At 41.6% G+C, this 13,828-nt stretch overlaps 1 protein-coding gene across 4 annotated transcripts; it reads right to left on the bottom strand.

The window, feature by feature from the left end:
- Positions 1 to 561: 561 nt before the first annotated feature.
- Positions 562 to 10,509, bottom strand: CGREF1 (cell growth regulator with EF-hand domain 1). 4 transcript variants are annotated; one of them, XM_087949274.1, is made up of 7 exons: positions 10,059 to 10,087; positions 9,728 to 9,825; positions 9,301 to 9,468; positions 9,058 to 9,129; positions 8,244 to 8,314; positions 4,045 to 4,169; positions 562 to 1,836 (listed from the first exon to the last, which is right to left on the bottom strand). In XM_087949274.1, the coding sequence occupies exons 3-7, from the start codon at positions 9,375 to 9,377 to the stop codon at positions 1,471 to 1,473; spliced, it is 711 nt and encodes a 236-aa protein (XP_087805400.1). In that variant the 5' UTR covers positions 9,378 to 9,468; positions 9,728 to 9,825; positions 10,059 to 10,087; the 3' UTR covers positions 562 to 1,470. The 4 variants fall into 4 exon arrangements, with proteins under 4 accessions (XP_087805400.1, XP_026527370.1, XP_026527367.1 ...); XM_026671585.2 differs by lacking the exons at positions 9,728 to 9,825; positions 10,059 to 10,087 and adding an exon at positions 10,358 to 10,509; XM_026671582.2 differs by lacking the exon at positions 9,728 to 9,825 and having other exon boundaries at positions 10,059 to 10,189.
- Positions 10,510 to 13,828: the final 3,319 nt, after the last annotated feature.

The following is a 13,828-nucleotide window of genomic DNA, read 5'->3' as shown; positions in this document are numbered from 1 at the left end:
TGATTGCTCCTGGTTGATTATGCAAGGCATTCCAGTCTAAGGTTTGTGTGTATGTACGCACACACATACACAGGCAAGCCTCGAAGGAAAAGGATTAGCTGTGCCTCAGCCAGCCAGATCCAGAAGTGGCGGAAGTTATGAGGGGAGAGAGGATGTGGAATTAAGATGCTGCTGACGCACTTGTTGCTATTTGGTACACCAAGGTTGGGAACGATTTAAAAGATTTTAGTAAAGTAACAGAGAAAAGGAGAAAGGTAATCCATGCCACCCAACAACAGCCAGCACACTCCTCCCCACTACTGAGCCTACTTCTCTTCCTGCTGAAGACATTACAGTACAGAACACAGTATAAACAGCTAGCTGCCCAGTTGATTAATCTGATGTGACAGTCCTTGAATTTTTTCTCTTTGTCAGATACTATGATTATCAGCTCCCCTACCTTGTAAGGGAAGTTCGTCCTTGCCTCTCTGAGCCACTAAGATTCCTGATAATTTATTCCTCTTCCTATATGGTACAGAGGAAGATAATTTATTCCTCTTCCTATATGGTACAGAGACATAATTCAGTTTGAAGACGATTTATTGGCAGATTAGAAAAAGCAGAAGTGTAGGAGAAGCATACGCATCTCTGGCTGTTTCCCTAGGTTTTGGACCAGGTTGTTAGGTGAGCTGTGTTCTCTTTCGTGACTGGAGTTTACCGGTTTAACCTTAGAAAACATGGATTGTGGTTTTGTTTCAGAATCACTTTTATGAAATGGGCAGTCATTTAAATTATGTCATTTAAATACCATGGCAAAAGACATACCTGATGCCTTCTGCAGTGTTGGGTAGGCTTTTCCCCAAAGGACCCTGCTGAGTGAGTGATCAGAACGGACATCTGAAGTGCACAGATACATCCTTGGCGAGACTGGGAAATTATAGTTGTAAGTTCTGTCCTGCCTCTGTGCAGCACCTCTTTACTTGAGGAAGGCAGAGCAAGAGATGCTAAGTAGGCCCTCTAGAATCGGGAGCCTGCTCTGTGAAGAGAGAGACTATTCAGGAAGGCAACCTGCTAAGACAGGCTTTTCAGTTTAGAGAAATCTTTCCTACCTAGGTAGCATAACCTCCTGGAAAGGCTGTAGTACTGGGCGGGGGGGCGTGTTTCCATGTCTGAATGATGCACTCAGGTGCACTGAGGAGAAAGTGGAGCCATGGTGAGGAGAAGTTTTTAGTGACTTCTGTTTCTCAAGTTCTGGGGTATATATCCCTTGAAAGCTGGAAAAGGGCTGTCTTTAGATAACAGGGTACAGCGGAGTTGACTGAACAGGGAATCAATCCTATTCTGTTTTGCTTTGATAAACAGAAGGGGTGGGAACCCAGAAGGAAATGTTGGGAAAGAGGTGATTATCTGCATTCCATTTCTGAAATTGACCTAGAGGCCTTCAGTTCTCACTTCTTGGCTAATCACCTAAGGTTATATACAGGGTGTATTTCAATCTCCTGGAGCAGAGGGCATCTCTTCCCCTTGTTGATCTGGGTCTCCTGCGGTTTCCTGGCTGAGCTCTCCCCCATGCTTCTCCAGGCTCCACAATTGGTCACCCATCATGTCTTGTTCCTGAACTGCTGGTTCAGGTGGGGAGTCTCCATTACTTTGTTGTTCGGAGGGACCTGGGAAACCAATGGCTGCTTCATTTGGCTTAGGAAGTGCCCACAGGACTGGACCATCTTCTTCACTAACAGCAGTAAGGAAGTTTGGTTTCTCTCCTTGCCGTGGAGGAAGAAATAACTCTAAAGGCTCCAGTAGTCCATCCCAGTTGAAGTCCTGAGTCTCCAAGATACTGTCCACCATTGGTACTACCTGAAAGGGAATCAAGAGAAGTCCATTAAGTCTTATTTCTTAATAATTTTTTTTTACTTAACTGCTCTTCAGCTATTAGGAACCAATGGTTTGGCATGTTTCCCTATTCAGCTTTGTTTGAAAGGAAAAAGGTTAATCTGTGTTCCTGAAAAGAAACTGGTTTGAGAAATCTGGCTAGTTCCTGTGTTAATTTGTTCTAGTAATTGATTTAACAAGCAACAGAGGGAATCAAGAAAGCTTTCCAATTATCAATATAAACTGAAGATAAGGAACAATGTAACTGACATCTTCTATAGACAAAAGAAAGATAAAAAACTGAGCTGGATCAGGCCAAGTCTACTTTAGCTTCCTCTTCCTACCATGGCCAACAAGATACTTTTAGAATAGAAACAGGTGTACATTATTTGCAGCTTATTATCTACTGAGAGAGAGCCAGTTTGGTATAGTGGTTAAAGAAGCAGGCTGGAAAGTTGATTTCTGGGTGACCTTGGGCCAATGATTCTCACTCGGCCCTACTTAGGAAGGAAGCAATGGCAAACCACTTCTGAAAAACTAAGAAAACTACTGGGATTTGTCCAAGCAGTGTCTGAGAACGGACACAATTGAACAGAAAAAAATTTAACTGAATACAGGGATTCTGATAAGGCTCAACCAGACAAAGAATGAGAACAACTAGAGACAACTCTTGTTACTTAAAGAGTTGGTAAAAATGTGGGGACTTCCGGTGAGCATCCATGGTAAACTACTCATCCCAGTAGAAGTGAGATGGCATTGCAGCAGAGATCAGTTGCCAAGCAACAAATTCTGGCCAGTGAAGTCTCTGGATAAACGTGAGATTGTAAGATTGCCTACTTGTAATCCAGACCCCTGCTCCTTGTGAGTAGATGGTAGGGACTGACATTTTATGGTGGACTTGTGAGTTGAGGGATTTTAATCAAGGTGACAGCTGTAAAATAGCCTATATGGACACAAAGTCCATTAAGTCTTATTTCTTAATATATATTTTTTACTTAACTGCTCTTCAGCTATTAGGAACCAATGGTTTGGCATGTTTTATACCACCAGGTGACCTTTTTTCAATCCTTCACAAAAGTTTTAAATACAAGCTTAAGATGTTTTTAAAAAATGGGGAATAAACAGCAAAAGGGTGATTAGAACATTGATTCTGGAAAGCTACAAATGGACAGCGTTCAGATAGATTTGATATAAGATTTTAAAATTAATTATAATAAACCTTCCCATGAGAAAATGCTGTTATTTTGAATTCAGAAAAAAACCCCGATAGGATGGCACTTTGAAGGTTGGACACTACAGAGGGACCCAGAAGGAACTAAAGATTATAATTAAAGGAAAAGAACATTTAAATTTGATGAACTAATTTAGAATAGAGCAATACTTTGGCACTAGACACTGAGGGACATTGGTGAATAATGGATCCAAAAGTGTCTATGATTATAGGCTGTCTTTTAAAGGTTTTATTTAAGAGGAAGAAATTTTACCAGACAAGACTGAGACTGAATTGCAAGTGGTTTTGAAGATGAGAGGCTACAAAAATTACATGGAAAAAGATGCTACACTAGAAATGTAGATGACACCAGTTGATACCTTAATGATTTAAAGGAATAAAAGATAACCAAAAGTATGACAAATAACGTTGCTATATTAGGTTTACAAGAGACCTATTAAAGTTTTGTGAGAAGTGACAAAGCAAAAATGATAAGAAATCAAGTTGTATGACATTATTTAAAGGGATTAAATATCATGATAGTTAAAAGTAAAAGGTAAAAGTAAAAAGTAAAAGTTGATTTATTTGATCAAAATAAAAAATAGGTAACCAAATCACTTCTTGAATGTTTGTGGACAAGGAATGAATGCTGAGGTTTTAAGGATTTGTTTATAGGTAAGATATCAATATGGGAAGATACCCTTTATTGTATCTTAAGAGAAGGTGATTGCTATCTTACTGAAATTGTTTACTGATTATGATAAAGGACGAAATCATTTGTTTATACAGTATATACTTTTCTTTTTCTCTTCTATATTCTTATGGTTTTAATATTGTTTCTTCTTTTTTACAATTTATGTTTTTTAGTTTGCATTAGTTTTTATCTTTAATTGTAAAGTTTAATAAAAACTAGGGGGGGGGAAGAAAAAAGAATTGGCAAAGGTGCCAACCTTACTAGAGACTGAGGAATAAAATGTGCCTACCGTGTCAGGTGCAGGCTGTTCTTTTCCCTGTTGGAACACTAATTCACTCAGCAGTCTCATGAATTCCAGACCATCCAAGTGCCCACTTTTGTCATAGTCATGGAGAGCAAAGAGAAGCAAGAGCGCTAGAAAGAATCGGAATGGAGAAGGAATGCATAGTGAACCAAAAAATAGCAGAGGCCAACACTGCTCCTAGTGCAAGCCACATATGGGAACTATTCTCCATCGTATCGGAGTTCAGGATTTGGAACAATGCATTTAAGCTAAAGCACAGCAGATATTAATCTTCACACCAGACTAGAAAACTAGTGCTACTTTTATTAAAGGGTGAAAGTACAGATAGTCCTTGACTTACAACTTTTTGTTTAGGGACCAAAGTTACAAAGACACTGAAAAAAGTGACTTAGAACCAGTTCTTGTACTTACAACTGTCACAGCATCCCCATGAACATGTGGTCAACATTTGAGCACTTAACAACTAGCATGTATTTACGATGGTTGCATATGATCCTGGGATCATATGATTGTCTTTTGAGACCTTCCCAGCCAGTTTCCAACAACAAAGTCATTTGGGAGAAGTGCATTCATTTATTGACTGTATGTTTCACTTAACAATTGCAGGGACTTGCTTAACTGTAGCAAAAAAGGTTGTAAAATCGGGCACAACTCAACAACTGCCTTACTTAGGAATGGAAATACTGGTCCCAATTGTGGTCATAAGTCAAGGACTACCAGTAACACAATCTTGCAAGCTGAAAGTGCTCTTCCAACTCTGCCATTATTTATGAGGGAACTAAAAAGGGTCAATTCTGAGATGTTTTCTCAGATTACATTTCTTTGGACTCAGATTCTTTTATCTGTCAGTTGTCTTGGTTGTGGCTCTTCCCCCTGGTCCTCAAGGATATTCTCAGCCCATTACAGCAGACTCCCAATGAATGTCAGCAAGAGCTTCTTAATACTGCAGTAAGAGCGTTTGACAGTGGGATCCAGTTCAATAGAGATGTGAGGGGATTCTTCTATGTCAAGGGTCTTCAAACTTGGCAAGTTTAAGACTTGTGGACTTCAACTCCCAGAATTCCTGAGCTAACATGACTGGAGGAGGAATTTTGGGAGTTAAAGTCCACAAGTCTTAAAGCTGTCAAGTTTGAAAACCCCTGAACAACAAACAACTCTGGGAGGCTCACGACAAGAAAGCCCAAAACTACAAAAACAATAGACCCCTGTTGTATGTTAAGAATGCTCTCATTTGGATTCCTGCATGGAGCAAGGGATTTTGATTCTAGGACAACAGAGACACTTCCAACTCAATGATTCTATGAATGCTGATGTTTTTTCCTAAACAATATTCCCACCAAACCTCACTTTTCTTGATCACTGGAAGGTGGAATCTACAGTTTCCTCTCCCACAGTGCAATCCCAGATTCTCTTGAGTAATTTGAAGACCATTCTTATTTTGAGAAGTTTAGCAACATGTTTTGATTGCTCCTTCATATTAAGAAAAATCTAGAGGTTTAGAGCTCATTCTGAGCCAAGCTGGTTGCTTTTCACACTTGCTTGCTGAATCAAAGAGTGAATCTTCAATAGCTGCAAACCTGTGAAAATCTCAGAATTTCAGTTCCCGTCCCAGTCATGTACCACCCAGCCAAGGTCAGGTCTCACAGTTTCATGATCATAGCAGGGCCATGAAGTCATGATGCCAGGTACTAATAAAAACCTTGGAGTTACTGTTTGTCATGCCCCTGGTAGAGACTGACTCTGAGGAAGAAGAGGAACAGCCAACAGGGAGTGGGAGTATGGCTCCAGAGGTGGTGGAGGAGGCTGGGGAAGGGCAGAGGCCAGCTGAGCAATCAGAGGAGGATCCAGGCCCATCCCCTATCAATCCTAGGTCACGCAGGGAGGAGAGGATCAGGGAAAAGTGAGGCCTACTCAAGAGGAGATTACCATGATCTTCCTCGTGGCTTGCAGCTGGGAGCTATGTATATAAGTTTATAAATACGCAGTCAGAATTGCTGGAGTCAAAGTTTAGTGTTTACTTTGAAAGAGGTTTAGCTTTGCAAGCGTTCTTCCCATGGACTCTCCTCGGTTATTTTCCTGGAGTTTATGATTAGTTATCTTGGCTTGCTTCGGAACTCTCGTCAATGCAGTTTGTTTTGGTTTTCTTTTTGACTCATTATTTACTTTTGTGACTTTAAACTGTGCCTAATAAAACAGTGAAGTTAAGTTGAAGTCCTTACCAGACTTTAATGTATGTTTTGGGTTTTGTGTTATTTTGAGAGACTACAGGTCATCACACTGTTATTCGTTGGGAGCATCTGTAAGAATCTAGCATTGGGTACCATGGAAACTGGCAGCCCCCATTATATCTCTGCTGTTGTTATTAAGGAACTCCTGAGAGTTTTTTTAAAGTATCAAATGTATTTGCTGCCCATCTCGTTCAATTTGTAAGAGATCTGGGTTTCATCTTCCTTGGTATGTATGCATTTAATATTATGCCTTTAAATCTGTTTGCTTGAGCTAATGAAGCTTAAAATCCCTTTATTTACTGGTGTCCTTATTGTCTCTGGATCCTAAAAACCAATTGCCTGGTACCCAATCACAGCTGTGACACTTGCTGGTCTAGGCTTTCCTGTTAATATCTGCTAGGGCTTAAAAAAAAAAATTAAGTTCACTACAGATTTAGGTTCTTAATACTCCGGCTATGAGATTTAAAAGCATTTTCTGACACTAAGCAAAGTTGGCCTTGCTGGTTTATGAGTGGGAATTTATGCCTGGAAATATTCCATGCCTGTCTGTCTACTGCTTAATTGGCATAACAGGAGCAAAGCAGGCTGTAAACATCACAAGCATCAATTTCCAAATTTAGCATTAACAGAATGAATCCATCCTGAAAGGCAGCATTTATATTCATATCAGCACCAACAACAGAAACAAACCTATAATCCATTACGAGAACATTTCATTTTGTCCATGTCCAGAAACATCTCTGATTGCTAGAGAGGAAACTATGGACTTCTGCATTGGGTTTTCTGAATTCCAGTGATCCAAAGCACTCTCTGCCACAGGAAATCTGTGCCTAGCATAATTTGCTTCATGTCTAATTGCTTCATGTCTAACATTTATTAGCCATTGATACATTTCCAAAAAATAGGTGAGGGTGACTCTTTTAAAGTATTTATTCTGGGAATAGGAATGAGCTCTAAAAACCCCGAACTGTTTCCAGTACTCTGCAAATCTTGTAAAGGAGACCCCAAAAACAAAACTGGTTTGTTTTTCTTCTGTCTTGAGGAGAACAGAGGAAAGGAAAACCATCCAGCACAACCTCAGCCATCTAACTGTATGGGGCAAGCTGAGGATTTGTCAGGCTCCAGTTTTGCTACATAATAATAGACTTTGCATGAGTGGGTTCAGACTGTTTACAAGATTAAAAAGTGAAAGCAAAATAGCCAGTATCAGAGATGGCCACGTTGAATCAGATAACATCTCAAACTATTGCATAAGAAACCACCACCTTTTAATTGTCTGTCAGGGCCCAGGCTTGTTGTGATCAAAAAGGTAGTTTTTAGAGGGAAATAGTGATTGATTATCCTTTGCAGGGGTTAACTTCAAAGAAGGTGGAAAAATAATTACTGACTCAAAAGCTCTGCCTTTGAGCAGAATAATTTGAAGGAGACAAATTGATAAGAGAAGCTGCACCTTCTCTGCAGCCGAGCCATCTAATTTCAAAAGATGTTTTCTTCTCTTTGGTGAAAGATATCCAGGCAGCTTATATAATTTGTTTTGCTTTCTTTCTTTGCTCTGAAAATGTTTCTCTCAATCTGTAAAATTAGCTGTTGTAGACTCAAAACTTATATTGTTTTTGTTATGTGTTATTGTTTTCTCAGATAATCTTCTATATTTGTTTGTTGGAACATCTTTTCCAACTTCAAAAGGGAACTTTTGCATTGCTAGCATTGGAATCCCTATTTTTAAATGTGGGCTTAAAGCTACTGTTTCCTAGAGCAGAGGTCTCTGAACCTTGGCAACTTTAAGACTGGTGGACTTCAACTCCCAGAATTCCTCAGCCAGCTTTGCTGGCTGAGGAATTCTGGGAGTTGAAGTCCACCAGTCTTAAAGTTGCCAAGTTTGAGGACCCCTGTCCTAGAGTGAGAAGCTATCAGTTGCCCTCTCAACATGCATTACGTAGTAAAATTCTTACTTACCCTGTTCCCTTGTCATGGTAGCAGCACCCCCATTCAACTGCCCAATGTTCTCCAGATAGTCTTGGAGCATCCTAGGAAAGACCAAGTCAGCATCTATTATGTTGCCATGATGGAACAAACCACAGCACAGAAACACTGACTGACTTGCAGGACAAGATAACAACCATTGCAACAGAGAATACTTATAGCTCTCAGAATCAGTGTGTGGAAAGATGGGCAGTCAAAGTCATTAGGGCTTCCAATCCTTTTTCTTGGATACCTGCCCAGACTCAATGGTGCAGAGAAGACACTCTTCAAACATTCAGATAAGTTTTTAATCCCTGAGTTCAGCCAACGTACTAAATTCTAAATCTGAAGGAACAAAATGCAGTTGCTGTGTTCATACCCCATGCTATGCTCAAATAAATAAATGACGTGTTCCTACCTGACACCCAAGATAATAGTTGGGGCCCTACAACTTGCTAAACTATAAGTTCCCAAGTTCCCATTTTAGCTTAGGCTAGTTTAAATCCAGCTAGTATATGCCTGATTATGAACATTAACATGTTGGTAGGCCAAGGCCAAGGCAAACCAGATCTAAAAAGTCCCCAAATCCAGCTGAAATACAAATTACTTGAATGTGGAGATGGAATCTTTCCCTGTTATTTTAGAGATCAAATGGAAAGGGGATGTCCTGGGATGGTAAGAAAAAGGGACAGAAAGACAGTCAGCCAACCTTCTTCCAAATTTTGGCCCTCTTGGATCTCAGCCTGTCATATGTAGCAGAAGTGCTGAATTTTGGGAAAGGCACACCTGTTGGATGGCATGTACTTACTTTAGAGAAACTTGGCTTGGGTGCAGAGGATTCAGGATGGGTTGATCCATAGAATCGTGGGGGATCTCAGGTCTAGAAGACATTAAAAAAAAGAGTGGGGCAGGTACAAAGACATTTAGTCACCTCTGCTGAATGGAAAATGGATTGCAGGCCCATTTTCAGATCTGAAGGCTCCTTTAGGGGACAGTTTCCTGTCCATCTCTGTGTTCAGAGAAACCCTCATCCCTTACAACTAGGTGGTACCTGGCACTGCTGTTCTTTGGTGCCGCCCATCTGGTCGGCACAATGAAGAACCAAACTGCTAGAAATAGCCCCTTCATTCTGGTCCTGGTGGGCAGGGGCAAGACGCTTCAGTTCACGTTCTGCAGGACACCGGAGGTAGAACTATCTCTCCGGCATGGAGACCGCTACCTGCAATGGCAGAGATGTCTATGGCACTCCGTGAACACTGAGGTTCCTGTTGCACATTGTGGGCTAGCAAAAACAAAGTTTCCAGCCACAGAAGACAGACTGGAAGACAGACTACAGCCTTCGGGCCGGAGACAATATCATGACCCGTCCATCTGGAAGAAAAGTCGGTCTGGTCCGATTTTCCACCCAAGTGTAGCTACCTGCCTTTAAAAACAGTCAGCCCAACCCGTAATTCACATCCTTAGCACCTTTTACTAACCTGAATCAAGCAGGGAAGCAACATTTCATTCTTCCTTCCCACACATTATTCTACATTCCAGGTGACCTCACCCCTTTCATGCTGCTCCCACACATTACCTGTCAGAAGATGGGGTGCAGCGGTAGCACAGATTCTAGCATGCCCTTTACCACATTCAGCTGCAGCTCGGGGAAAATACATTTCTCAGGGTGTTCTCTCCCCTCATTCATTGCAGATAGAAAACTAACCCACTACCAGAGAGACAGATTGCAGCAGAGCCCGTCAGTTACTCCATTAATTTCTCAACGTTTTGCTTTAAAGTAGATAAGAATGGTTAAAAAGCATGTCTGACCTGCAGGTGGACGTGGCACAGCCTTCCCTATCTTTTCCCACTGCTAGTGCTCCAGCTGCAGGGAACGCAGCCAGCGAGGGGCGGGCGTGGGGTGGGTGGGGGAACCTAATGCCCAACAGCTCCTGCCTCCACTCCTACACTCATGGACTTCGGGCCGGAGAGTCCGGTGATGCCATCCTCCCTCCCCCCTGCCCGTTGCACATCCATTCTGCAGGGCAAGCCCTCACCCTCTGCGGGGCAGGGCGTGGCACAGCAGCAAGGAGCAACGCCGTTGAGCATGGATCTCCTCTTCCAGTTACCCAATTCTCCAGGCAGCGCGGATCCGCGGTGTGGGGTTTGGGCGAGGTGGGGGGCGGACGTAGAGAGAGGCCTTTCTTCTCCTGGCGCAGTCGCTTCGCAGCGCCGGTTGGTGCCCATCGGCCGCAGTCTCGGGGCCACGTGGCGGAAAGGCGGGTGCTGGCTGACACGTTCATTCCCGCCTCTCTCCCCCTTCCGAGTTCTGGACGTCTTCTAGGCTAGGGCAGGTTTGCTTCGTTGTTCCCCGCGCTCTTTGCAAGCCGGTCACTGGGGAGGATCTACGAAGCGCTGGTTCCTAAAGGGCCTTCAGAAAGATCTCGTCGCGATTCCTGGATGGGGGAAGGAGAAAAACTGCGGGGAGCGTCTTCTTTCCAGTTCCACAGATCTCCTGAGATCATCACTCCGGGGTATGCCTGCCCTACAGAAGGAACACTGATAAAATACCCTTTTTGCAGTTCCTCTCCCACGGAAGACTCCATCGTCTGCTTTTGAACGCAAGGAGCCACGGGTGGGTGGATGACATTAAAGGAAGTTTCATTTTTTGAGTAATAGTGCTTTTAAGGGCTGGAGGGCTGGCTCATATTCAGCATCCCTACACATACCATATCCTATGCCATATCCACATAACTTTACGAAATTTATAAATGAACGTAATGAATAAAGAGAGAGATTGAACTACACACTATACAGTATATCTTCCATTTGAGAAGAGCGATCCCCTTTGGGGTGAAATATGGACACTAACCTCACTATCAATACAAAAGCTACGAGTGGCACAAAGAACCTTGGAAAGATACATGCTCAGCATTACAAGACAAGATAGGAAGACCTGCACATGGATTAGAGAAGAAATAAAAGTATACAATATTATCGAGAGAGTAAAAGAATTGAAATGGAAATGGGCTGGTCACATAGCAAGAAGAACTGAAGGCAGGTGGATGAAGGCAGTCATAGAATGGATCCCACTTGATAAAAAGCATCCATGAAAGAGACCTAAAACAAGATGGCTTGACAACATCAGCAAGTTTTGAGGGCCTAACTGGCAAAATAAAGCTCAGAATTGTATTAGTTGGAAACAGCACAGGCAGAAGAGATATTCATCCTGCAGTGGATAGACAGTGGCTAAAATGATGATGATGATGATGATGTATATACACACAACTATATTAGAAACATCAATCAAGCAGAACACAGCAAACTCCAACACCAACAAACACAGACCAAGACTCCCAACCAATCAGGATGAAGAAAAACCATTCTGGCACAGCAGTAGGAAAGTCTGACTCACAGACGAACACAATACAGAAGCCTGATGATGGCAGATGAGATTCTGCCGAAACGTTGCTACAACTTTAAAAGCACAACTATAATGACGTGGGAAAATACCCGAACAAAGCTGAATGCCATACATGTAAGTACCAAAAACTTAATATAATATATATATATATATATATATATATATATATATATATATATATATATATACATACACACATACACACAAATACACACACATATATATATGTAGTGTATAGTTCAATCTCCCCATATATATTAAAGTATACATTACATTCCTTTACAAATATGTGGATATAGATAAATTTGTAAAGGGGTATAATGCAAATCTAACCTATAGTTCAATATCTATCATCTATCTACCTATGTATCATCTATCTAACTATAGCTTAAGTTTGCATTACATTCCTTTACAAACTTTTAAAGTGCTTGAAAGAAAGCATGGGGACGGATCCTGCAACTATGCCATCCAGTGATATAGGAAGAGAGCTTTGTCCCCTATAAAATTATGGCCATCACCCCTATTGCCAATTCCCAGAGGTCCTCTTATTTGCAACAATTGAGTAAGCCAACACCTATCTGGCAGTTCAGATTTAATAAAAGAATATGTGTCTACTTCAAACCATTCCTGGTGATTTCATGGACCATCTACAGGGCTTTCTTGGCAAAACTATAAAGTGGTTTGTCATTGCTTTTTCTCCCTTCCCAATTAGCCTGCAACTCTGAGATTTCTTCCTTCTGTTAAAAGGCTAAATCCAATCCTACTTTTAAGATGACCCTATGTTTATGATGTGCTGCCATCTAGCTATTCTGCGATAGTATTACTTCCTTAATTTTTTTTTGGCCCCCAAAACACAGTTGGCCAGATGTAAATAACAAAATGTTAAAATATTTTAAACTTAAATAATAACTGGAGTTTTAATTTTTACAGCTATGTTCAAATTGTAAAACATATGAAGTGGCATTTTTTAATTCTATTCTTATTTATTTTATTTCATTGAAAAGAAATTCTGTACAATCATTTAAATATAAATGAGTCTATATAAAGTGGGCAATAAAATGATTTGATGATACATAATCAGTAATAAATAAGCATATTTAGGCAGACGGTGAAACATTAACTACCGTGTTTGCCCGAAAATACGATTGACCCCGAAAACAAACCCTAGCTGATTTTCACACCTGTACCTAATACAAGCCCTGCTCCAAAAATAAGGACTAGTTAAGCCCTGCCCACCATTTGACTGTACAAGGTGGGGTGAGGCGCGGGTGTAAAAATCAAGTTAGGGCAAATGGGGGGGGATGGAGGTGCGCCATGCCCCCAGTACCCACTTACCTCATTGCACCGGTGGAGCTGCAGCAAAATGCTGCATGGTTCGTTGCACAGTGGAGCCACTCGCAGAACACCACGAGGCTTGTAGCACCAGTGGAGCTGCTCACTGCAGAACACTGATGCTCGACTCACTGGTGGAACCACTCATTTGGTGAGACTCGTCTCGCCGGTGGAGCTGCTTGCGGCAGAACACTGCGAGACTTGTCTCGCTGCTGAAGCCACTCGTGCATGCAATGGCACAACACACCATGCAGCATCCAGCTGCAAGCAGCTCCACCAGCAAGATGAGCATTTGAGCAGATGGGCACAACAAATCAGGCGGCTCCACGGGCACAACAAATCTTGTGGCATTCTGCTGTGAGTAGCTCCACCAGCGAGACCAGGTAAATGGGTGCGGGGATGTGTGAGGCACCTCCACCTCCAAAATAAGACATCCCCCGAAATAAGCCCCAGTGGTTATTTTGGGGCCCAAAAGAAAATAAGACAGGGTCTTATTTTTGGGGAAACACAGTATCTACATTTAGGAAGCTTCATGACAAAATGATTTGCTGGATAAATTCCAAGATTGGGTTTCATTCCTACAATAAAATAGAGTAGGGTTGTGAAATGCATGAAGAGAATTGCATGTGAAATGCAACTATCCAAGAAAATTGACTATTTTCGGGCTGATTAGTTTCTTAGAAATATCTGTTTAGAAACCCTAGAAAGAAAAGTTTTATGGTAGATGATTAAGGCAGAATTTTTCATTGAACTTGCAGAATTGGCTGACACCTCTCTCAATACAACTATCAAATTTAAATGTTCCACTAACATTTTTTTATTGCTGTATGGTTCTGGAAATTTT

Source organism: Notechis scutatus, chromosome 1, assembly GCF_049901735.1.
Source record: "Notechis scutatus isolate UNSWTSFEM ecotype Mainland chromosome 1, rNotScu1.2, whole genome shotgun sequence".
NCBI lineage: Eukaryota > Metazoa > Chordata > Lepidosauria > Squamata > Elapidae > Notechis > Notechis scutatus.
The sequence above is the reverse complement of the archived record's forward strand: the minus strand, read 5'-3'. Positions and strand labels throughout refer to the sequence as shown.